General features: G+C 34.6%; 2 protein-coding genes across 2 annotated transcripts in view; one reads left to right on the top strand and one right to left on the bottom strand.

The window, feature by feature from the left end:
• The window catches only part of LOC148281826 (DNA topoisomerase 2-binding protein 1-like), a 36,124-nt gene extending 17,218 nt beyond the window's left edge, over positions 1 to 18,906 (bottom strand). The window contains exons 1-13 of the mRNA XM_088226057.1: positions 18,600 to 18,906; positions 18,366 to 18,520; positions 15,556 to 15,688; positions 14,191 to 14,298; positions 13,821 to 14,080; positions 10,910 to 11,085; positions 9,952 to 10,064; positions 7,489 to 7,620; positions 5,131 to 5,367; positions 3,062 to 3,275; positions 1,911 to 2,147; positions 1,530 to 1,714; positions 227 to 393 (exon numbers count right to left, since the gene is read on the bottom strand). Of these exons, the coding sequence (XP_088082183.1) occupies positions 227 to 393; positions 1,530 to 1,714; positions 1,911 to 2,147; positions 3,062 to 3,275; positions 5,131 to 5,367; positions 7,489 to 7,620; positions 9,952 to 10,064; positions 10,910 to 11,085; positions 13,821 to 14,080; positions 14,191 to 14,298; positions 15,556 to 15,688; positions 18,366 to 18,520; positions 18,600 to 18,686 (2,204 nt within the window). The 5' untranslated portion in view covers positions 18,687 to 18,906. The remainder of the gene's footprint in view (positions 1 to 226; positions 394 to 1,529; positions 1,715 to 1,910; positions 2,148 to 3,061; positions 3,276 to 5,130; positions 5,368 to 7,488; positions 7,621 to 9,951; positions 10,065 to 10,909; positions 11,086 to 13,820; positions 14,081 to 14,190; positions 14,299 to 15,555; positions 15,689 to 18,365; positions 18,521 to 18,599) is intronic.
• Positions 18,907 to 20,460: 1,554 nt separating this feature from the next.
• LOC148281827 (uncharacterized) lies at positions 20,461 to 25,243 on the top strand (the record flags this gene model as incomplete). The annotated part of the gene is made up of 3 exons (XM_088226051.1): positions 20,461 to 20,796; positions 20,876 to 21,008; positions 24,895 to 25,243. Coding segments are annotated over exons 1-3 (608 nt in total), but the record flags the coding sequence as incomplete, so codon positions are not given.
• Between the last annotated feature and the right edge of the window lie 59 nt (positions 25,244 to 25,302).

The raw sequence follows: 25,302 nt of genomic DNA on the forward strand, positions 1-25,302 counted from the left end.
CCAGAAACCCTGAGCAAGAGTATTTGTCTTTTAAGCATACATAATAGTTAAATATATTTTGAGTATGTCCAAATTTTTGTAGACAAGGACTGGATTCAACTCCCTGGGGAGCTGTTTATATTAACATATTACAACAGAGATGAACATTTAAGAGAAGGTAATATAGAAGTCGAGGTTAGACTTCAACTCAAAATATTGTTGACATAATAGTAATCGCGAAACTTACATAGCACCCAGGAGTTGGGCCAGCTCGTCGATGAAGGCTCTCTCCACGCCCATGTAGGTGGAAATTCCCAGAATCTGAGCGGACAGCGGTGTACAGCTCGCCGCTACTTTAACGGGGCGGTGGAAGTATTCTATATCGACAATCTCCTCTTGAGACAAGCAGTCATCCTATTGACATGGACATTCAACATTATTTATACTGCCATATTTATCATTTATCATTTATTTATTCATATATATGTACATTACAAAATAAAATATCTTAATTCATACATATAGAAATAATTAGGTAAAATTAGGTATATATAAAAAAAACACATTAGTATATATTTAGATCTCGATAAAACTGTTTCTCACTTTTATGATAACTTTTTAAACCATCTTTTTTTCACATTATGTTTATAAATTTTAACAATATTTATATTTCCACATTTTTAAACTTTCTGCATCATAATTTATTGAATAAAGACTTTATTCTTCCAAAATGTATGCCGACTGCGTGTCAAAATTAAGTAAAATCTTAAAATGGCATTTTTATTTTTAAAAAAAATAATTTAATGAAAACTAACCCTAAAGGGCATCAAAACGTCACTAAGAGTGTATTTGTTAGAAAAATGTATAAAAATTCAATGCAAAATAGCATTCAGAAAATTAAGACACTTAAACAAAACGGTCAGTTACACTGCACCCACTTTGAATTTAGTTCGAGACAATAATTAACTCTTTATTTCTTGTATACCTGCTTTTATTCTTCAGTTTGGGCAAAAATCGAGCATGGTACTGTTTTTAACTAATGCCCGTATTCAGAGACAAAACTTAATGTGGGGAAAAGTACATTCTAATCTCATATGTAGAGAATAACCCGAAGGTGAAGACAATAGAATGTACTTTCCTCACCTTAAGTTTTGTCTCTGAATACGGGTACAAGCATCCAAAAATTACACATGATCCGAACGTACGCCTACTTGTATATGGCATCAGGAGAATAAAACCTTGGAAGTGTTTATGACCGTGCAATAATTTACTCATGTTTTCGCGTACACACATTTTACTCATTCGTGTCTTATATTAATTTTTGTTAGTTAGCCGAATGCTTATGTACATAAAGTGAGATCGACCAAATCGGTCTATGGGGGATTCGAATCCCCCCTTCGGTCCGGCTAGGTTAATGAATTACAAAAAAATATTTGAATGAGAATGTACGGAGAAAAATGGGACCTGAACATTTCGGCGTAAAAGGCGGGAAAATTTAAAATTGAGGAACGTAAAAATGAGGTTTTACTGTATACGACTGTTATAATTACCAGCCAAAATGTGGTCACAACTTTGCCTTTCTTGTTCACAACTTCCTCTTCGTCATAGTCGAGGGGCACGACGATGAAATCAGCTCCTTTTCCGGCCGCCAGTACGGTCCCTCCGGAGGCTTCGATGTTCACCGCGACCTCTGCCGCTGTGACATCTTCCATGCCTTGGAATTCGAATGATAAACCTGAAAATTGTTCGAGACTTCAAGGCCTGTCTCAGGCTGGAGAAAACCAGATTCGACTTGCTCCCACAGAAGCATTTCTTAAGCAATAGGATTGTTGATAGTTTGAATCAGCTACAATGACTTGAAAAATGGGCTAGATTTGTTTAGGATATAACAAAATTTAAATACTTAGTATAATATGGTTGTTATTTTGTACCATTGAAAATATCCGTGAGTTCTTCGGTCATTTCCGTCATGGTGCTGGCCTCGGCGTTGTGCGACGCGAAATTGGACTGCGTACTGGTGACGTCCTTGTCCTCTCCCATCCTGACCCTGAGTGTGGTGAGAGTGGCGTCGTTGGTAGACGTGTCCTTAGCCGCATTCTCCGCGGCGTGCGGCGCCTTGAAGGACCCACCCCCCTGCTTAAAATACTCGGCCAGTGTATCTTCAGAATCTGACAGAGAGAGAAAATCAAAGACTTTTATCTACCTTAAACATAAATATTTTTATATAAAAATATGACAAAATATAAAAATTAAAAAAAACTCTTTTGGCTTAGTTTAATAGTCAATTAACAAATAAAACAAAACCACTGAACTTCCTCATTATAAAGCAACTGTGTTCTAAAAATTATTATTATAGCGCCATTTTCGTAATACAATACCTCAAGGGCGCTTTACAAAGTGATTGTTTTTAACTTTTCAAATTTGTAATTTAAGTAAAACAATTTACTTTGTTATCACATGGCACGGATTTATTAAAATGGTTTCGAGAACAAGTGGGTTTTAAGTTTATTCCTTAACGTCACTTCACTCTCACAGCCTCGCACTTTTGCCGAGAGAGCATTCCATGCCATAGGGTCCGCGACCTCAAATGTACGGTCACCGAATTTATGCGCTGGTTGCGTAGAGGTATAATAACTTTTCCTCTCGCCATGGATGTAGCTGATCTAGGCGTAAAATGTCTGACAGCTAGTTCATCCGGAATGGAAAGTTCCTTTAGATATTCCGGAGCAGAGTTGTGCAGTGACTTATACTTAAGCCGACGGAGTTTGTATTCCACCCTCTGTGGAAAATGTAGCCAGTGTAATTGCCGAAGTAGTGATATGACTGAACTTAGAGATAATACAGACTATTTTTTAACGGTCAAATAATTTAATACCACGAAAAATACTTGACATTATACATTGAGTTATGAGCGTTAACAAGTTTTTCAAAGTTTTTTTGCTCTACTCCAAAATGACAGATTTAGACAATTTACTTTTAGGGATGCGATGATATGTTGGATCTTTGTATATCTGCCACAAATATCGTCCTCATGCCTCAAATGGTTTGAATATTAGAAAACCAGCGCTATAGTAATACGCACCGCCCACAGGGAGTTTGGTCTGGCTGAGATATTGCTGCACGATCTCATCTTTGTCTCCGTCTTCCTCTTCCTTGTCCAGGTTGAAGAGCGGCACCGGCGGTCGGCTCTGCAGCAGCTGCAGGTTCCTCTTGCTCATGGGAGAGGCGCACCCAGCAGAGGAGCCCCCCCCTCCGCTGTCCTTGCCGGCATTGTCGGCGGGGCCCGATAGCAAGTACTAAGGACAAAAGTATATTTATTACCATCATAATTTTCTTATCAGCACCCTGGGGCTCGGCATTGGTACGCTGGCTATTACACCACGAGGTTGACAATACATATAAAACATAATAAAAAAAATAAAACACATAAAACTCGCAAATAAAAATACTCAAAATAAGAACTGCTAGTTTTGCCTCCTGTGACAAACATTTTTCAACTCTAGTTTATTTATAAATTATTGAATAATAAAATAGTAGTAACTTTAATAAACTTTCATCTTCCACATAGACCAACATGACTTAATTTTTTGTTTTAGTCATCATCATGGTACTAATTATTCATTGAATTCACCAATTATTTGCATGCAGCAACTTGCAAATCAATACAGTGATAATTAAGATTTATTTTACATCACGCCGCCGATGATCAAGTCTTGTGTTTTGAAAAAGAATCAACAATTCAAAATTCAAATAATGATTAGTTCTTCACTTTTGTTATAACGCTTTACTCTTGTGTGTATAATTATTTTTTAAATTTATTAATATTTATAAAGAATCTCACCCGCATAAATAAAGGTTTCAGCTCTTTAACTTCACAAACATCAACAGACGAAAGAATTGAAGGAATATAGATGTTCAAATATGGGCAGAATGGTGAATGTTACAGTGTGTAAAGTGGCCACTTAAACCAGCCAATGACAGGTCATAAGCCCTGTAGATGCCTAGACTTCTATATTACCGTTTCTAAAATGTTCTTCATCTCTGTTGTAATATGTGAATTTATATAAACCATAAAGTGAACTTTTTAACTTTCCTTTTAAAGCACTTTCTTTTTTTTTCTTCTCTTCTTCCTTTTTAAAAACTGCTATTTTCTTTTATTTAACTTTCTTTTATAAAGGTAAATATTATATTTGTTACAGATGTAATATTTCTTTTATATATATAAATACTGTTTACCATTGTATACTTTTCTCGATGTTTTAGTTCTTCTTTAATATTATGCTATTTTATTTGTATTTTTTATCACTGGTTTCATTGTAATTATGTAAAAGGTTCGTAGAACCGTAAATAAATAAATAAACACATATTTTAATGAACTTATGCCTAATTTTGGGTATGTGAAGTGACTTTTAACTTATTTGAATAACTTTCAGTTTTTCGATTCGGTTTCTGTTGGTACTGGATTTATTTCTCACACAGACTCTGCCTGTTCGAGGACTACTGTGGCTTTGCATCATTTTGGAACAATTTCATAGTAATACATTCAAGTTTCCTCTCAAACATAACCATAATACACGCTTCACGTCTAATGATGGCTTGGTAGTACCAAAAGTATGTAATAAATATGGAAATAGAACTCTCAAATATTTAGTACCTAGAATTTTTAATTTATTACCAAAAGAACTTAAATTTAACTCACATTGTAACAAGAGCAAAATAAGAGAGTGGCTACTCGATCAAGAGTTTATATATGAATAGTAGCTTAGGTGTAAATATTTAATTTTTTCATATATTTTCTTGTATTTAAAAAATAAATTTATATATTATTATTTGTATAAACATGTTTATTCTGATCTTTCGGGCTGTTAATTTTTATATGTTATTCATTGTTTTTATAAATGTAAATAATATTATTAAGTCAGTATAAATATAATCTTCACCAACAAGCTACAAAAAGTGGCTTGGTGGGATTTTAGTTTTAGTAAAAATATAACAAGTGAATTTTTTTTAAATTGTAAAAATGTTTAATTATGCTATTAAATCAAATAAAAAAATTTAAAAAAAGACATTTCTAGACTTAAATAAATGCCTAGACCTAATAAGTGTCATATTCATCTCTGTTGTAAAGTATCCAATCTGTAAACTTCCCACCTGGCTCTCCTCCAGCTGGCGCCGCGCCCGGAGGCTGTCCAGCAGCCAGCGCAGGGACAGGAAGGAGGCGCGGGGCATGGCCGCCCGGCCCGCGGAGTTGGCCCCCGGCCCCCCGGGGTCCCCGCACAGCGCGTGCGTGACGCCCGCCGTGGCCGCGTCGTAGCGCACGCCGCCGCAGCGCGACACTACGCGCTGGACCTTGTCGCGCCGCGTGGCCGTCGTCCCGAACACGTAAATCTAAAGAGGGAATAGATTTATTTATCTTTGAAGGCCGATAAAAAAAATATGGTGAATAAATTTTTATAGCACAACTGCCGATACTACATCCATTTTAAGTGGTAATATTTATCTGTGGGTATTTATATAATCCCCGGGAGGTCGAAAAGTCACTAAGCTCCATGAGTAAAAATAGCAATTGAGGTTTACCAACAAACACACTGACTATATAAACAGAGATGATGGGATGCGATTAAAATCACCGTGGTGATACTCGGTGGGATTTCTCTTAGGAGAGCGATTTACAAATTGTAATATGTATGTCAATTTTACATGACATTTTTTTTCTTTCTATTTAATAAATCTGATATGTATATTTTGTAATGTGTTAAGAATTAATTGGATACTCTGTAATGTTCTCAATGTAACCAAAATAAATAAATGAAATGAAATATATAAAGATAGTCAATGTCAAGTTTGAACAAGTTGTGACTTGTCAGTATTCTTCCAGAACTGGAAGAGGAGGTCGTGTTTGCCGTGTCTGTCCGATTTCAAACAAGATGTTGTTAACATTAGGTTTTGTTTTATGTTGCAAATAAGTGCCACAGAAGCTCATGATGATAATGTGATGACTCTGAAGACAGTTTACAAATAGTACGAGTGAATTAAAAGCGGAAACGAATCAGTTAGAGACAAATAAAGGTCAAAATGTCCTTGAAAACATGCAAAAAGTGACAAAAATTATTCGTGATAAACTTTCCGAGAGCTTAATGAAGAACTGAACATTACATGCAGATCCGTGCAAAGCATTTGACCGGTATTAGGGAAATATCACATACTACGAATACCGATAAAAATATATGAAATGGTTTTGGAAAAATGAATTGAATTTTCAGAATCAATATGGATATTGTGGAGAAATGTTTTAATGCATAACTTTGAAAAAGAAATTATGAAAAAAAATGTCCCTAGAAAAACGCGACGTGTTTAGAATTGATAACTATGACGTCAAGATCGTGATGATGTTCTATAAAAATTGAAACATACAAAGTCCAAAACTAACATGAATCATGAATTTATTAGAGGCGTGGCCAATGCAATGACTGATTTCGCGGGAATCAAAAATAGTTTTTATGCTACATATAAGTAGCAAAAATTTTTTTTCACTTGACAGTATTTTACAGACCCTTATTTTTATTTTGAAATTTTTTTTTATTGTTTATTTATTTTTTACATATTTATTACAGCAATTTAAAAGTAATTATTTATACAACAAATTAATTAAGTAGTAAAAGTGAACATATATATTTTTTAATTTTTGTTGTTGGTTCATTTAAACTGCCTAACTAGGGATAGCTTCCCCGTTCTAAGGCAGTAAATTATGTATTTTATAATAATATTAAAAAGCAATTACAGTTTTATTATTATGTGTGCTTTTTCAGTCTTAAAAGTAAATAATAAATATTCAGTGAAAACATAAATAATACCAAAATATCTATATCCTAAGTCCTAAGTCATTACTAGTAAAACAGGAAATCAGTTTACGTTCTTCTACATCGGACAACAATTTCTCTGACTCCCTCCGACCAATATGGATTAAAAATGCAGTTATTACTTTAGAAGGCTGACAAGCTTATTACTTTGTTCACTGTCTGAATATTTGTTAATTATGTTTTGTTTTTTTTTTTTTAAAAAAAGAAATATTTGCGTTCTTATGATTTACCCAAATATTTAATTTTGAGGGCCATTTTCAACGAGTTGTAAATAACTCACTATTAGAAAATGGAATCGAGTTGGGGTAGAGTGGGATTCGAACCACGGACCTTCGGTCTGTGAGTCCGAGACACCAGCCACAGGACCACAACCCGATTTTGTTTTTTAAGTTAGTCTTCTTTGTTTATTCTCAAATGTAATTTAAAAAAACTAAATTGTTAAATGTCCTCGGCACGGAAAACTCCAGCGAAGTCACATTATTTTTATTATTAATTATAGTTTATAAGCGAAAAATATGAATAAATAAAATAAATAATCAAATTACTGTATTTTTTTATCAGTGGGGTACGTGCAACACTATTAATAATCAATGTAGAAAGTGCAATTTTCCCATATATTCGAGGGGTAATATGGAATGAAAGAACTAACGCCACATCCATCGAGGAATGGACCCGCCGCCTTGGCCTCCTTCATATCTATGGCGTCCACCAGGAGTCCAATCTCCTTTGCCATGGGACACCCGCGAACACTCCGACTTTTACTCGCACTGCTCGTAACATCCTGAAAACAAAATACATATCATAAAATCACTTTGATACAACCGCATAATATTTATAAAGAATAATCACAAGAATAAATTTGACATATTTTTCATTTTAACTCCACTGTAATATTAACATTTTACAACAGAGATGAAGAACATTTAAGAGAAGGTAATATAGAAGTCTAGGCATCTACAGGGCTTATGATCATTGACTGGTTTAAGTGGCTTTTTACACTGTAATATTTATTATTCTGCCCATATTTTAACATCTACATTCCTTCAACTATTTCATCTGTTGATGTTTGCGAAGTCAAAGAGCTGAAACCTTTATTTATGCGGGTGAGATTCATCTAATTGAATTATTTCACCTACATACTAGGCAACGCCTGAAAATATTATTTTTTCAATTTCTATACTTCTTCATGGACCAGGTAATTCATCAACAATATTTTGAGTTTGTCCAAATTTTTGTAGACAAGGACTGATCCTTGTAGACACCAGTATAGATACCAGTATAGTATAGAAATTGAAAAAATAATATCTTCAGGCGTTGCCCAGTATGTAGGTGAAATAATTCAATTAGATGAATCTCACCCGCATAAATAAAGGTTTAAGCTCTTTAACTTCACAAACATCAACAGATGAAAGAATTGAAGGAATATAGATGTTCAAATATAGGCAGAATGGTGAATGTTACACAGTGTGTAAAGTGGCCACTTAAACCAGCCATTGACAGGTCATAAGCCCTGTAGATGCCTAGACTTCTATATTACCTTCTCTTAAATGTTCTTCATCTCTGTTGTAAAATGTTAATATAAACAGCTCCCCAGGGAGTTGGATTTAGTCCTTGTCTACAAAAATTTGGACAAACTCAAAATATTGTCCACTGTAATATTTATCCTCTCACCTCGTGGTTTTGTGGTTGGCGCATTTATTTCTCATGCATGGAGCTTGGGGTTGAATTCCCCAAAAGATAGACACAAATAAAAAATATAAAAAAATATTCGGGTTCTCACGATTTCATGATCAAAAATGGCTGACCTACACTGCCCTGCTAAGCCTAAGTCTAAAAATCGTATCTGGTGAATTGCAAATTTTCAAGGTATTATGCTTTGCCGATCTGATTTCTTTTGAAATCTTTTGAAATATTTATTTACAGGGGAAATATCTCATATTTGAGAAGCAGAAATGACTTGTTAGAGTAAGACTATTGAATGTCTGTGTAAAAGCAAAAAAAATGCAAATAATTTTTTTATATCACCCGTCGATGGGAGGATTGCTATCCCGAAACTCTAGTAGTGTAGATAAAATAGATTTAGCGTCAAAATGATTTATAATAAAGTGTTACGAAGTGAATGCCGATTCAAATAATAACAGTACAGGTGTCCCCCATGGAAAATATAGCTGGCACTAAAAACGTTAATAGAATAAAAACATTCGATTCCCGACATGGTTGATAAGAAATATTTATTTAAAGAGTGTGTTCACACTATTTTTGAGTCCTTGGACTGGTACTTGAAGCGTAAGACTGATCATCATACCTTATATATGTCATTATATGTCATATATGTCATTATAATTTGATCTTATTCATTTTACTATGTATTTTTATTGTTATTTATTGTGGCTTGACACGGGCATAGCCTAAAAAGCCTTAATAAATTCATGAATATATAATTTTGTAATTTTGAATGAATAAATAAATAAATAAATAAATAACCTTCATGTAACAAAAATGATTAAGATACGCTGCGATTGACGTACCAATGCAGTGCCCTATGCACCATTAGGTGCGGAAAGGGAATTATTATGAAAAACGTTAATAGAAGGTATGGTACACCTTTTCATTTATATCATAAAATTACAAATTAAATCTTTCTAATGAGTAAATTTAGTGGTTTTTATAAAAATAAAAAAAATAATTTATAGACAATCAAAATAGGCCAAAAAAAATTTCCAATATTTTACATACCATATTATCAGCGCTATGATTTTGTAATTTTGAAATTACTTCGCATGTGACGTCACGAGTTCTCTTCGGTGAGTTCTGCCGATTGGTGAATTGGCTTCACATAAACCGGAAATCTATCACAACGCTCTATCATTGATTGATTCGGAAAAATTATTAACGTCATTCAAAATAGTTAATTTTATTTTTTTTTTTCTTCGCCGTACAATTAAATTGTCTAATTTTTACAGTGCGTAGAAAAACATTTTTATATCCAATTTCCTTAGGCGCTGAATTTCCTCATTGACAGGGAATGAAAAGAGCCTAAAATAGAACTGCGTGGATACACGGGGAGATGCAGAGGGAGTGAACAGACAAAGAAGAAATAACAATTACGTACGTTATGATGAGTGCTGACCAGACGGGAGGAATCCGTGGAAGCCGACGATCGCGTTTCATCCACGGAAGATGCAATAGGGTGCCGTAAATTTGTTATTGTGGACAAATTCAAACCTAGAAATAACAAAACGCAAATATAAATTTGACATGCATTTTTATTGTTTTTGTTCACAGTGGGTAATAATTTTACTATTGTTATTATGGATAACTTATATAGCGCCATTTTCGTAATAAAATACCTCAAGGGCGCTTTACATAGTGATTCTTTTAAATTTGTAATTTAATTAAAATAATTTATTTTGTTGTCACATGCTACGGATTTATTCAAATGATTTAGAGAACAAGTGGGTTTTAAGTTTTTTTCCGAAACATCACTTCACTTTCACCTCTGCTGGGAGAGCATTCCATGCCATAGGGTCTGCGACCGCAAATGCGCGTTCACTAAATTTAGTGCGCTGTTTGCGTAGAGGAATAATAACTTTTCCTCTCGCCGTAGACGTAGCTGATCTAAGCGTGAGACGCCTGTCAGCTAGTTCCCTTAGATATTCCGGAGTAGAGTTGTGCAGTGACTTATACATAAGCCAACAGAGTTTGTATTTGACCCTCTGTGGAAAACGTAGCCAGTGTAGTTCCCGAAGTAGTGGAGTGATATGACTGAACTTAGAGATACCGAAAATAAGTCTCGCTGCGGAATTCAATACAGATTGTAGGCGAGTAACATTCCAATGAGTAAGCTTAGTGGTTTTTTATTTTTGTTAAGACTATTAAACTTAGCCGAAAACTTTGTTTCAATTGTTAGATATCGTATTATCAGAGCTATGATTTTTTAAAGTTTTGTATTTCTGAAATAACACAAGAAGTTCAAAGAATTTTTTTAAATGAAGTTAAATAATACTAAAAGAGCCAGATAATCACCAGATACCAATTTCATTTCTAATTACAAAGGTTGCGATACGCACTCATGTCGGGCAGTTTGCTATTCTGGTACGGGCTGGACGTCTTGTTCTCGTGCACTGTAAACAGCGCCGGGTCGAGGGCGCAGCCTCGAGCCACCGACTCGTACACCCAGGAGGCGAGTACGCAGAACTTCTTATACTCGATCGCCGCCTTGTGCTTGTTGCCGCCTATGCCCTCCCTGGAAAGAACATTTGTTCGGTAACGAGAAGAACGCAGACAAAAAGCAATACACGAGATATGGGCGTGCCAGCGAAGGCGCCTGCCTATAACAAATAGTAATAGTGTTGAGGATTGGACGAGGTGTGAATAATACCTCGACCTAGGAGGAGGAAAATTTAGAGTGGACTGTATTGTTAGGAAGGAAGGTTGACGATGAGGCGTGATGAGTGCTGGAACCCGGCTGGTGAAGCTGGCGGTCGTGAGACGCTGACACAGCTCGCAGGGAGCTGGCGGTCTAAATGGACGCTGGCATAGATCGCTTGATGATGGATTCGTTGAGCACTTCACTCGTTAATGTTAGATTTCGTACTGATTATAAAATGTTTGTTTCGGCACTCACACGTAGAATTATTGTTGCGTAGAGTGCGCTAGGAAATGAGAAGGACGGGTAGGTAGGTATAGATTTGGTCCGAACAAATAGTAATAATGAATGAGATATTAAAAAGTAATTTTAGGCCTTTAGTATTAATTATATATCTATGTACTTTATTACGCAAAATAAACATATTGGTTATCGGCTACCAAAAAAGTTTTCTCAAAGAACCTTTTTTTAATTTATGCCTTAAACAAAGTAACATTGAAGAGTTATCACCTTACTATGCATTCCCGATTATTGGCAATAATCCAATTCCAACAAGTATGGAGAAGAAAAGACATTCTTCCAATTTTAGATTTGATCCCCATAATGTTTGAGACACAAGAAACTGTCTCCTGAAAAATTAGGCATTTTGACTTATGTGATTGTTTCCTCCACCCATAGATATATAGACTGCGGTGTACCGGCAGAGATCATCATCATGATCAGCATCCCCCTCTCTGCATCCAGGGGTGCATAGGGCACTGGACCAGTAAACTAAATGCAACACACATCATTTAGTGTTTCATCATTTACTTTATCATTTTAAATACATGTAAACATCATTTTGCGCCGGTTCGATTTACAATTACGCTGATTGGTGCCGGCGCGGAATTCCCCGGTTCGGCCGACACCAGACGACAGTACGCGCCGCGATTCTAATAGCAGACACACTTTTACACATTGTTTTATTCTATTACCGTGTACGCGAGCAGCCTATTGTGTGTGTGTGAAAGTGTTTCCGATTTTGTTTTGGTTTTGTTTTCACGAAAAATAAAATGGTATGATTATATTTTTTATTTTATTATTATTAAAATTAAAAGAATATTCAAATATTTGTAGTTTATGCTATGATTCTGCAAGAAAGGAAGCAACAATCAAAACAAATGAAATTGGATGCTTTTTTTAAAAAATTGTGAGAATTTAATTTACGAACTGGTGAGTTAGTATTTATTATAAAAAAATCATTATTTATATCGAGAGATTATCATTTATTTTGTAAACGAATTTAAACTGTATTTATTGATTACATTTATAATTTATTTTGAATATATGTGGGATATGTATTAAAATGTGTTCATTTTACGCAATTTTTTTCAATTTTTATGTCTTTCGGAACGGAACCCTAGCGTAAAACGATGTATATTATCTGAAAAAAACACTGTATTTTACGACACACTTGAGTTTGATGTTAGTTAGAACCTTAGAATCACCAGCAAAGTGAAGTAACGCTTTTGTGCTTGCAATAGAGAGAAATGGCATCTCTATAAGTGGGCAGCGCGTTATAACTCTAAAGCAACAATATTTTGAGATTGTCCAAATTTTTTTTTTTTTTTTTTTTACATTACATTTTTTTGCACCACAACAGGCCAGGAGGCCTAATTACAGTGGTGAATTACATCACAGAGCACCCAGGCTTGAGAAAAATCACATTTTAATTTTTTGTGTTCTCACCGGGAATCGAACCCGGAACCTTCCGTGCGTGAGTCAAGCGTCTTGACCACTACGCCACGGAGGCCGCCGTTTGTAGACAAGGACTGGATTCAACTCCCTGGGGAGCTGTTTATATTAAAATATTACAACAGAGATGAAGGTTTCAGCTCTTTAACTTCACAAACATCAACAGATGAAAGAATTGAAGGAATATGGATGTTCAACTATAGGCAGAATGGTGAATGTTACACAGTCAGTAAAGTGGCCACTTAAACCAGCCATTGACAGGTCATAAGCCCTGTGGATGCCTAGACTTCCATATTACCTTCTCTTAAATGTTCTTCATCTCTGTTGTAATATTTTAATATAAACAGCTCCCCAGGGAGTTGAATCCAGTCCTTGTCTACGAAAATTTGGACAAACTCAAAATATTGTTGATAAATTACCTGGTCCATGAAGAAGTATAGAAATTGAAAAAATAATATCTTCAGGCGTTGCCCAGTATGTAGGTGAAATAATTCAATTAGATGAATCTCACCCGCATAAATAAAGGTTTAAGCTCTTTAACTTCACAAACATCAACAGATGAAAGAATTGAAGGAATATAGATGTTCAAATATAGGCAGAATGGTGAATGTTACACAGTGTGTAAAGTGGCCACTTAAACCAGCCATTGACAGGTCATAAGCCCTGTAGATGCCTAGACTTCTATATTACCTTCTCTTAAATGTTCTTCATCTCTGTTGTAATATTTTAATAACTCTAAAGGTTAGACTACAAGTTTCGAGTGTTCAGAATTACCCATCATCAGGTGTCAATATAAACCAAACCAAAATAATACAGAATAACTACTCGTACTGATAGGTGGGTGAATGGACTAAGACAGGGTGTCAGTGTAGACTTACGCGTTCATCACAACGACATCGGTGGTTGAACTCTCGAAATCCCCGCGGAACATTCCGCCGTTCTCGTTGATCAAGTTGACGATCTTCTTCTTCTCGTGCTTTGAGAAGCCCGTGGTGGTAACGACGGCGCCAAAGAAGGTGGGCAACTTGTGGTCCCCGAACAGGGGGTCCGAGGCCGAGACGTTCTGCTCCAGCGAAGCCCTCCACACCGCCTCGACCCAGTCCATGTGCATGACGGGAATGTTGGACTTTACGGCCTCCTGAAGCATAATTCATTTAAAAGATTCTCTAATGCGGTGTTTTTCAACATTTTTGAATAAGCGATCCCCTTGCGAGCGAAAAAAATATTTGAATAGTTTAAAATACTCACATTATATTTGTCTGAGAAAACCGTATTGGAAATGAGATGCGTAGATTCTGTAGTCAACATGTTATCATATTTTCCTCCCATCCACAGTATTTTAGTCTTCATTTTTTCCTACAATGTTTACATCAAATGTTAGCCATAAAACACATAATTCTGAAATATTTATTAAAACATTATTCCGATGTCTCAGTAGTGAAATGACAAGAGTCAAAATAGCCAATAACCCTTTTGTAGCAAACCCTTCCTTTTTAAACATGTTGTGTATCCGGTAATGAATACGTATTTTTTTAAAAACAACTCTTAACTCACGACGAGGTGTGTTCAGAAAATGACAGAAAATTTTAAATTTTGCGGGTTTGGAGAGTCCGATTGTAAAATTTTATTATGTTGGTATACATGCCCCTGAAGTATGCTGTATCCATTGTTTACTTTGTCTGTGGCAGCCGTTAAGGTTAGACGTGTTCGGCGTGCTCGGTGATTTTCGTCTTGGCGATCCAGAATGCCTTCACTGGGACGATTCAGCCTTAGTTTCGACGTCATATCCGTAAACCCATGTTTCGTCACCTGTTATAACACGTTTTAGTAATTCTGCATTGTCGTTGACTTTATTTAGTGACACCTGAGAAACTTCCATTCGCCACTGTTTTTGTTCAAAATTCAACAATTTTGGAACAAATTTTAAAAAATATTTTTAAAAAATTCATGGCATGAGCCAATCGATATGCCAACATCATCAGCGACTTCTCTTATTGTGATTCGGCGATCGTTCATAACCATTTCATTAACTTTTTTCACGTTTTTATCGGTCGTTGATGTGCTGGAGCGTCAGGGCCGTTTATCATCTTCAACGTCTTCACGGCCATCTTGGAAACGCTTATACCACTCGTAAACTCTTATTCTACGCATAGCAGACTCACCAAAGGCCTTTGTTAACATTTTACACACTTTATTCAATTTTTTACACAAAATTAGAAACGAATTCTTTAATCCATTTTTTTAACAAACAAAAATCACCGAGCTCATAAAAACACGTCTTACCTTACTGGCTGCCACAGACAAAGTGAAAAAACAGGGGCATGTATACCAACATAATAAAATTTTACAATCGGACTCTCCAAACCCGCAAAATTAAAATATTCCCGTTATTTTCTGAACACACCTCGTATTAGAAAATAGAAATCAAGCTGGGGTAGAATGGGGTTCGAACCTCGGTCCTCTGATCCGCGAGTCCGCAACACCAGCCACGGGACCACAACCCGATAATGAAACTTTCATGGTGGTTTTCGAAAAAGGCGTTCTTATTCAATACCGACCCCGATAATCCCCAAATTAGTGGATAATTTATTCTCCTTATTTTTGAGGATATACCTTCTGTTCTCGGTCGTGGCCGCTAGCGGTTACGACGAGGTTCCTCATTGCGATTGTGTAAACAGGATGGGGCCCGGGGGGTATCGGGCTGCCCTCCGTAAGGCAACAGGACAGGCATCTCGCACCAACAATGCTGAAATCACAATTTTAAAATCATTAAAACCATAGAGTACACATCGAGCCACAATCGCCAAAACATCGTAACCGACAGAAGAAAACGGGAGAATATTTTTTCTTCATAATTATTAAGGAATGTGTAGGAAAAGGTAATTGAGGGTTGGTTGAAGCTCCTACCCCAGTTAGGGATTGAAGAGAAGACGCGAGATTGCTGTTGGATGTTTATTTATTACATGACGAATAAATAATTAATTATGTCGGACGAGTGTTACGTCAATGATAGGTTGAGAGACTGCAATTGAACTACATGCTGGAACTGAGTGAAGCTGGACTGAAGTGAACTGAGCTTTTTGGGCTGACTGGCTGAATGGGCTGACTGACTGGCGTAGCGTCCTGTGGTCTCTTTATAGACGACGTTCCTTTTTAGTTCATTTCTTCATGGTAGGGACGATGGGAATGTACTGCAGAACAATGCTCTTGGTTTGACGTGCAATGCTGTGAGAGTTGCATTATACGAATGTATTAGATTCAATTGAAAATGATGACATTGCATCGTCGGTCATTAGTCTACTTCAGGTGAACTAATTAAACATGTGTGTGTCATCGACTATGGGCTATGGACCCTACAAATGTGTCAGGTGTTAAAATAATTTTTCTGATTTTTTTTTTCAAGAACAAGAGGACGCAACAAAAAAAATGTAAAAAATTAGTCAGTCACGCTTCACTTATAATGATGGTTTAGTAGTCCCAAAATTATGTAATAAGTATGGTAATAAAACCCTCAATTATTTAGTACTTAGTATTTTTAATTTATTGTCGAAAGAACTTAAATTTAACACACAATATAACAAGAGCAAAATGAGAGAGTGGCTTCGTTTGGATCCTTTTTTGAAGGAAGAAGAACTCGGACAAAAAGCAGTACACAAGATATAGGCGCATCAGCAAAGGCTGCCTGCCTATAACCAATAATAATAATATACAACATGTTAACAATAATAAAGCAAAAGTACAGAAACAAAAAATGAAACGAAATAACACAACAAAAAAGAAGCAACCTCTTATGCTTGCTGTAGATTAAAATATTAATAATTTAAGTACAAAATACACATATATTTCAAAAACTAAATGAAGGTATATAAAACGTTATTTTATAAGTAATACACATATGCATGCAAATAATTATTTACACATATACGCGCACATGCACACTCACTCACACGTATAAACACATTCACCCACACACATACCATAACATGGTGAAGAAAATTATAAAATCAGGTTTTCAAGTTACTTAACAAAAGAAATTCAAGTAGGTACTGTAGAAAAAAAACATTGAAAAAAAACGAAAAAAACATACTTATTTCCTTAATTGTAATTTTTTTTTTTAATATGACTGAAATGTTAAAAAACAACATTTGATTAAGGAGGTTAATAAACAAATATTTTAATCTTTAGTTTGAATTTTGTAAAGGCATTGATAATTTTTATTTCGTGGGGCAAATTGTTTTAAAAATTGGTTCCCTGATATACATAACTTTTAACAAAATGTTTAGTATTAAATTTTGGCATATTAATATAATATTGGCGTCTACGTAAATAACCTAATGTATGGATTTTTTTTAATTCTCTTTATAGATTTGTAAAATTTATTTTTTTAAATATATTTTATCAATTTATGGAACATTAAAAATTTTAAATAGTTCTTTTGTTGGGAATGTTGATGGCATAGAATTAAGAATATTCCTGAAACCGCATACGCACATCAAACAGAAGGCGACTCAACTACTTATAGATGAGTAGGTTTACGTTTTGCCCCATTAGTTTCTTTGAAGATGTCACTCAGTCCGCAACTCCTGATTTTAATTCAACTATGCCGTGTTGTGTCCTTTTAAAGTGTAAAAATACTGATAGGATCTTAAAGAAACATGATGGCATCACATTTCATGTGTAATTAACAAACGAATGTTTAAGTAGCAAATGAATTACTTAAAAATTTAATTATTTTTCCATATATCAGATTGTCGAAGAAACAAAATGGCAATTTCGTTAGTGTTGCCAGGGTAGATTTTTTTTTACCTTTGCTCGTTTAATTAAAGAACTAATGAAAATTAGACCTCGGATTAAACAACGCCGTGGGGGACTTTTGAATGACATTATCTTTAAAACATCAAATATTATTTAACATGATATAAAAATATCAGTTTTATGTCAAATAAAATTTGTTTTATATTTTAAGTTCGAAATTCATTAATTCAATGACTCTTATTAAATGACCCTTTACTTATCTACTCTGTTGTGTCAATCAATGTTTCCGCGTGCACAATAACATTTTAGAGAAATTAACAGATTACTTTTTTTTCACCTTACATTTGTGTTATGATTTTTTTTTCCCCCATCAAACAACATTACCCGGCGACTTCACGAATACGCGCGGCGAAAGTAAGCCGGAGTGCGGAATTATTGGACACAGTCCGATGTATTCAAATATGATTCTACGCTCCTTGAGGACTATTCTTAATTCTATGGATGGAACATTAAAAATTTGAAATAGTTCTTTTGTCAGGAATGTTAATGGTTTTTTTTTAAATCACTTTAATTATTCATCTTTGTACTATTTTTACTGAGTTTATAATACTTGTGTAGGAACCTCCCCAACCAGTAATACCATATTTTAGTAAAGTAACGTTACTTACACAGCTTTGGTCTTCGTTAGTTTGTTGAATATAGGTCCTTTGAATTCTTGTAAAACAAACACATCGGTTTTTGTAAGATTAGTCTTACTTAGACACTGCTCTTCAGTGGCCCATTCTACCGTAATAATACCGCTCGATCTGTGTTGTTCACTTTGCTAAAATATTTATTTAAAAATTATATCCATTTATCCACATACATATTTCAGTAAAATAATAAAGAAAAGTAAACACTACATTAAACGCCTGTTGCATTTCAATATCACAGTCATCCTCGCAATCTGCACCTTTAGGTAATACAAAATATAATTGCACTTTTGTCATTTTGATAAGGATTTTAATATGAACTTCGATGAGCTATTTCTAAATGTATTTTTACTGGGTCACAGACACCATGGCACGCAGATACGAAACCCCAGCATTCAAATATTAACATAAAACACACAAACAGCAGTTTTTACTATAATTTGATAACAATTTTTAATGTTATAACGCTTCTAAGCGTGCTCAGCTGTCACTTGTTTCCCACTATTTTGTTTGAAATATTGGGATCATAAACTAAAAACAATATGACAAAGCAAAGACAATTTTTCTAACCACAAAGTTTTAAACACAAAGAGATAACAAAAAATAAAGGAAATAGGGGCAACCTACATTTCAAAATAAATTTGACGGATAAATATGTGCACGGGAAACAAACGGAATTTTCATTAACCTTACAATGAGAAAGGAGAATATTCAGTGCTACAACGAAAGGTTACTTGTTTCAACAATGTTGAGTGGTGTAGCCAATTTACTTTTTATTTTAAATGAACGTACTTTCAGATGCTGATAATGCTGTAAATCACTAGTGTAATGATGGTGAACATTATAATGAGGAATTAGAGACAAAAATAGAAATTAGATTTGATCCGTAAAATCAATACTTTTGACTCTTGATACACGATTTAAAAACCCAGGAAAACTTTTGGTGTCAGAACCAAGCAAATGCTGATTACAATTATTTAGCTTATAAACATGTGCTGTTATCGGGAATTTTAACTGCATTCGACTCCTTAAACCTTAAAAGGGCATTAAATCTTATTCTTTTTCACGCTCGCTCCTCAACATGAACAAACGCCTCTAGGAGATGTTATCACTCACCAGGATTTTTGTCTCCTCCTTTGTCAATCCCGCATACATCCCTATACTTATAAGCATATATACAAAACACATTTTAAAAAATAAAAAATAATAATGTACCCTTGTTGCATTAGGGCTTAAAATTAAATATCCGAAGGGAGAAGAGAAATGGAAAGCTTGAAAATATTTCAAATCTGTTTGGGAAAATACGTTCTTGGTATTAAATGTAATAAAAATTAACAAAAGTTAATATTTCCTCTTACGATGTTATAAACTAAATTGATCAACCGAGCAGTGGTCCCGTGGATAGTGTCGTGAACTCAGGGGTCAGATCTAAGATACGAATCCTACTCCATAAGTTGATTCCCATTTTCTAACAGTGAGTTATATATAACTCGTTGGAAATTTACTAATTAATTATATCATTCATATCATAAAATATAAATAAATAGAAAAGGTGTTATGTTTATGCCACTTTTGCAGTTAAATAAATATGGGTCAATGATTAAAAAAATACAATCTTAGCTTTGGGGGATCTTTTTTTATTAATTGATATATTTTTAAGGTTATAATCTATTTTTATGGGTATTGATATAAAAATCAAACTATGGTTAATTTTTAAATATATTTTATTTGTTCAGGCAAATAAAATAAATGGTCTCTCATTAAATTGAATGTTAATTTTTTTATATAAATTCTTGGGATTTAATAGTATACGAAATAATTGATTTTTTATACAAAATTTCTGGTGATTTGGAAGAAGTTTAAACAAAGCACTGTTTTTTAAAAGTCGATAAAAAAAATTCTTCTTTCTTACAAATAGTCTTATTTAAAATTCTTATTTTTAAAATAAGAAGTATTATTGATTAGTTATCGATAAAAAATAGATGGACATTGAATTCTTGTGGAACCAATCAATCCCGTCTTGTCCCAGCTCTTCAAAACTATCAACTACCAATCAGAGATGTCGAAATTTGTCTGTCGAGAAATTTTAGTAAAATGGCGAGAGTTTTTCTGACCCGAGAAACTTGCCGATTTTCTCTCGTTATATTTTGCACTTAAATCTAATTTTAATCTGAATTTAAGTTTAAAAACTAGTTAATAAGATTAGTACATGTATATTTATACTTAGGAAACGTATAATGTGTACTCTTTTGTTGTTAAATACGTCTTCAAAGCATCAAAAATGTCTCTCGTTCTCAAGCTTAGTAAATGCCGCTTATGTCTCAAGCTTGGAGACTTCTACTCGATTTTTGCTGTTGATAATTCTATTCAACTTTCAAAAATGGCCATGGCGTGTTCCGAAATAAAGGTAGTTGATTTGTTTTGTAATCTGTGCACAGCATCCGAGTTTCGGCCACGGTTTTTTATGAATCCTGTTTCGATTTTAGGTGTACGAAGGAGATGGTCTACCAGATAAAATATGCGGGGAGTGCATCGAAAAGTTAAGTTCCGCTTACATTTTCAAGCAGCAATGCGAAAGATCTGATTCAGAACTTCGTAAATCTCTTCAGCATAGCGCAGGTAATATGCTTTTATATTTATTTTCTTTATGTATGTCAACAAAAAGTCGCCGCTGGTAACAACAAAAACAATAGGCCCTTAGTACGTGTTTCGTTTTGTATACATGAAAATAACTACATCCGAATATAATCTGAAAGCGCGTAATTATTTAATGTTTTCTTATGCTTGAAGCCGTAGATTTTTAATGTCAGGTCTACGATTTTTTAGAAAATTCTATTTTTAAATAATGAAAATGGGGACTAGGCTTCATACCGTCCATGCGCTCTGTAGCTGCAAGACATGATGTAATCTAGCTCCTATACATCATAATCACTTTTTAGTAAAAGCACTTTACAAATTTACTATTATGCTCAATGTTTATTTTTATAAATTTATTGATCATTTTAAGTTGTTGCTAGAATTTCATTCATCCATACACTTTGTATTGCTGCAAGACGATTAGTAATCTATCTTCAATGGGTAAATTTTATCAAACAAAACAAACAAACCATCACGCAGTTTCCCCGTAGGGGTAGGCAGAGAGGATAGAACGCCATATCACTCTATCTTTGCATACATGCCTCGCTCCTCTACATTCATACATCTTCTCATGCACGCACGCCAATTATTCCTACTTTTGACATGTCCATCTTCAAGTATTTGATGGACTTGATCGTGCCATATCTTTCTCGGCCTTCCTCGTTTTCTGCATCCATCAACATTCACATCGCAGATCCTTTTAGCTGTTCTTTCGTTGTCCATTCGCTCTACATGTCCAAACCAACGCAGCACCCCTTTCTTGATTCTGTTGATAATGAATGTCTCAGCCTTACACAGTTCACGGATCTTGACATTTGTGCACATATCACACATCGTTTTACCACACATTCGCCCGAGGGATCGCATTTCGACAGCATTTAACCTACTTAAGTTTTATTAAATATCTTAATTTAGTAAATGGGGTCCAGAATTCCAACTGTCCATGCCCTGAGTAGCTGCAAAACTTGTCATTTAACTTCTATTTTTATAAATTTGTTTTTTATTTCGTTATTTATTTATCTTAACTTCATTGTCAAATATTATTTTTTTTAATGTAAAAAAGGGCTGGATTTATTACTGTCTACGCACACTGTAGCTGCTAGATGTGCTGTAATCTAGCTCCTATATATCATAATTGGAGACGAGAAACTAGAATCCCAACCGCCCATGCGCTCTGTAGCTGTAAGACGTGCTAGGATATTTATTTATTGTACGGCGCCCTTGAGGTGATTTTCACAAGAATGGCGCTATATAAATTGTCCAAATATATATAATAATCAACAGTTCTCCATTAAGTACACTACGTTTGGATTCTTTTGTATCATTTAAATGTTGTTAATCCTTTGAAATTAAAAAAATACAAATTCTTCAAAATAAGGCGATGAGGATTATACTCAAAAAAAATATCTATTCAAATGTAGAAAGAATAATAATAATGGTTTATTAACAAAAATTACAATATCTTTATCTACTACATAAATACTTAGGTAATAGATTTCTTTAGATTATGTCTAGTCTGCCTAACTCTAGGTACAACCCGTTTTAAGGCAGACATGTTTATGAAAAAATAAACAATGACATGACTACCTAATAGTTAATTTATTATAGAGTTTTACAATATTTAAATATACCATTTATTATTTTAGAATATTGTTGAGTAAGTTTTACGATTTTTCTCTACCTAAATCCAGTAACCATTGAATTGGGGTCATGGTTTTGTAATGTTCTGGTAACATATTGAATATAATAGCTGCTAGTTTATAAAATGATAATTTGACTGGTAACATCATTAAAACTGTAACTATCAAAACGCTATTTTATATAAACAAATCTAGTAGTAATTATTATATTCTACAGAGACTACATAAATTGATAAATGGCGGCCTCCGTGATGTAGTGGTCAAGACGCTTGGCTCACACACGTAAGGTTCCGGGTTTGATTCCCGGTGAGAACACAAAAATTAATAAATGTGATTTTTCTCAAGCCTGGGTGTTCTGTGATGTAATTCACCACTGTAATTGGGCCTCCTGGCCTGTTGTGGTGCAAAAAAAAATAAAAGCACCATTGATATCTTTTGCTCTTCGATATCCAAATTTAGAGAAATACTTTTGTTAGCGATATAATAAATGGTATATTTAAATATTGTATAACTCCATAATAAAATAACTAGTAGGTAGTCATGTCATTGTTTATTTTTGCATAAAAATGTCTGCCTTAAAACAGGTTGTACCTAGTAAGGCAGACAACATAATCCAGAGAATTCTATTACCTAAGTATGTATGTGGTAGATAAAGAAATTGCATTTTTTTGTTAATGAACTATAATGATTGATGATTGATTAAGCTTGATGTGTATACTGCCCTCATAAGCAAAAAGGTATTTTTGTCATATTTTGAGATATGACACTTTTGAGCTTTATGAAAATTATTAAAAACTGTAAATAATCACAAGTAAAAACACAGCATGTAAATTGTTATTAAGCATAAAGCCATTTTAGGCCTTACTTATAAATCTGGTGTAAAATTACACCCAGGCGTGTGACGTCTCTAGTTGTCTTCCACTTCTTCTCAGTCAGTTCTGATGATTGGTCCGTTGATGTACCGTAGACCGGAAATCTTTCACTACTCCTATTTAAAATTCTCAACTCGCTCTTTGATGCGCCTGAACTACTGAGCTCAATTAAATTAAATATCCCAACTAGAAACCTCGGACAAAACTTACTCTCTCATACCGATAACCATAGAACTAACTATGGTTTTCATTCCCCTATCCCCAGAATTCTCAGGTCTGCCAACAAACATACCAGTTTTGATTTCTTTGATAACAAGTCGTCTTCTTTCAAACGATCACTGAATAAAATTCAATTATAAACACCTATTTCCTGCTTCCACTCCCACCGAGTCTACTATATACCATTGTGTCTTTCCACTTTTCTTTATAATAATTTTCTAGGCATAAATATGTCCTTAAAAATGCCCATTGGGCGTATATATATGGCGGTCTCCGTGGTATAGTGGTCAACACACTTGACTCACCTGTGGAAGGTTCCGGGTTCGATTCCCGGTGAGAACACAAAAAAATAAAAATGTGATTTTTTCTCAAGCCTGGGTTTTCTGTGATTTAATTCACCACTGTAATTAGGCCCAATGGCCTGTTGTGGTGCAAAAATAAATAAATATAAATAAATAAAATAAAAATCATTGGTTGATTCATACGAACTAGGGACGTCGTTCAAAGTAGTACGTGTTTATTAAAACATATATATATTTTTTTCATACATTTTCAAGAAACGTTGCCGCACATCTTGAAGCTCTAATTTTTATAGCGCGTTAGAAAACATTTTTATATCCGATTTCCCGTAGGGCTAAACTTCCTCATTTGGAGTTCAATTCAGGCTCATACGAGGAGCCGTGGGTTTCATTGTTTAGGTCGGCTGCAATTATGATGATCTGTAAAAATCGGTCCACAGGTTTTCAGTAAAATATGCTAAAACCTGTGAAAACAGCCAAGCCAATGCATGCATGCATTATTATGGTCTCTAGTATTCAATCCAATGTAAGCAATAGACAACATAATCTTGTGTAATGTTTTTACTGTTTGTGCTTTTTTTAACTTTTTAATTTATTTGTTTTTTATATTAATTTATTTTCAATTTTTGAAATTAATTTATATATTTAAAAAAAAAATAGTTTTGGTTAGACTGTAAGAAATTGCAAGTGGCAATAAGTCCGTCATTTAACTGTGTATACCTTTGTTATTATTTTTGTATGTATGACATTGTATATTACGGTTAATAAAGAATTATTATTATTATTATTATCGGTAAAAAAATGTCAGCCAATAAAAAATTCTCTCAATCTCCCTAAGGTGCTGCAGAGATATCGTCGTATGGAAGAAGAAATTCAGATTCCGGATTCTCCAACCGTACTGATGTTTCTACATCAAAAAAAGAAAAGAATCCCCGAGCCAAGAGTAAAAAGAATGGCCCTTCTCCGGAAAGGGGGGCCTACTCCAGCGCAGGGGGTCTACTCGAGGAAAGTTACAGCATCGAAGTGCAGGACCCGCTGGGTTACGAGGGAGCCTCCTCCCAGGGCGCACCGTATAACAAGCATCTGTCCAAGTCTTCGGACTCCGGCAGCAATAGTCCCAACATCACAGGGAAGGCCAACATGATGTTGAACTTGAATTGCTTCCCGCAGTGCTGGCATTCTAGATCGTTAGCCTTTACGGACGTCTTGTCCTGGACGACTCTTCCGATCCGACACGATATCCGGA

This window comes from Micrasema longulum, unplaced genomic scaffold (assembly GCF_059751315.1).
Source record: "Micrasema longulum isolate JH-2025_06_02 unplaced genomic scaffold, ASM5975131v1 h1tg000404l, whole genome shotgun sequence".
NCBI classification, from domain to species: domain Eukaryota; kingdom Metazoa; phylum Arthropoda; class Insecta; order Trichoptera; family Brachycentridae; genus Micrasema; species Micrasema longulum.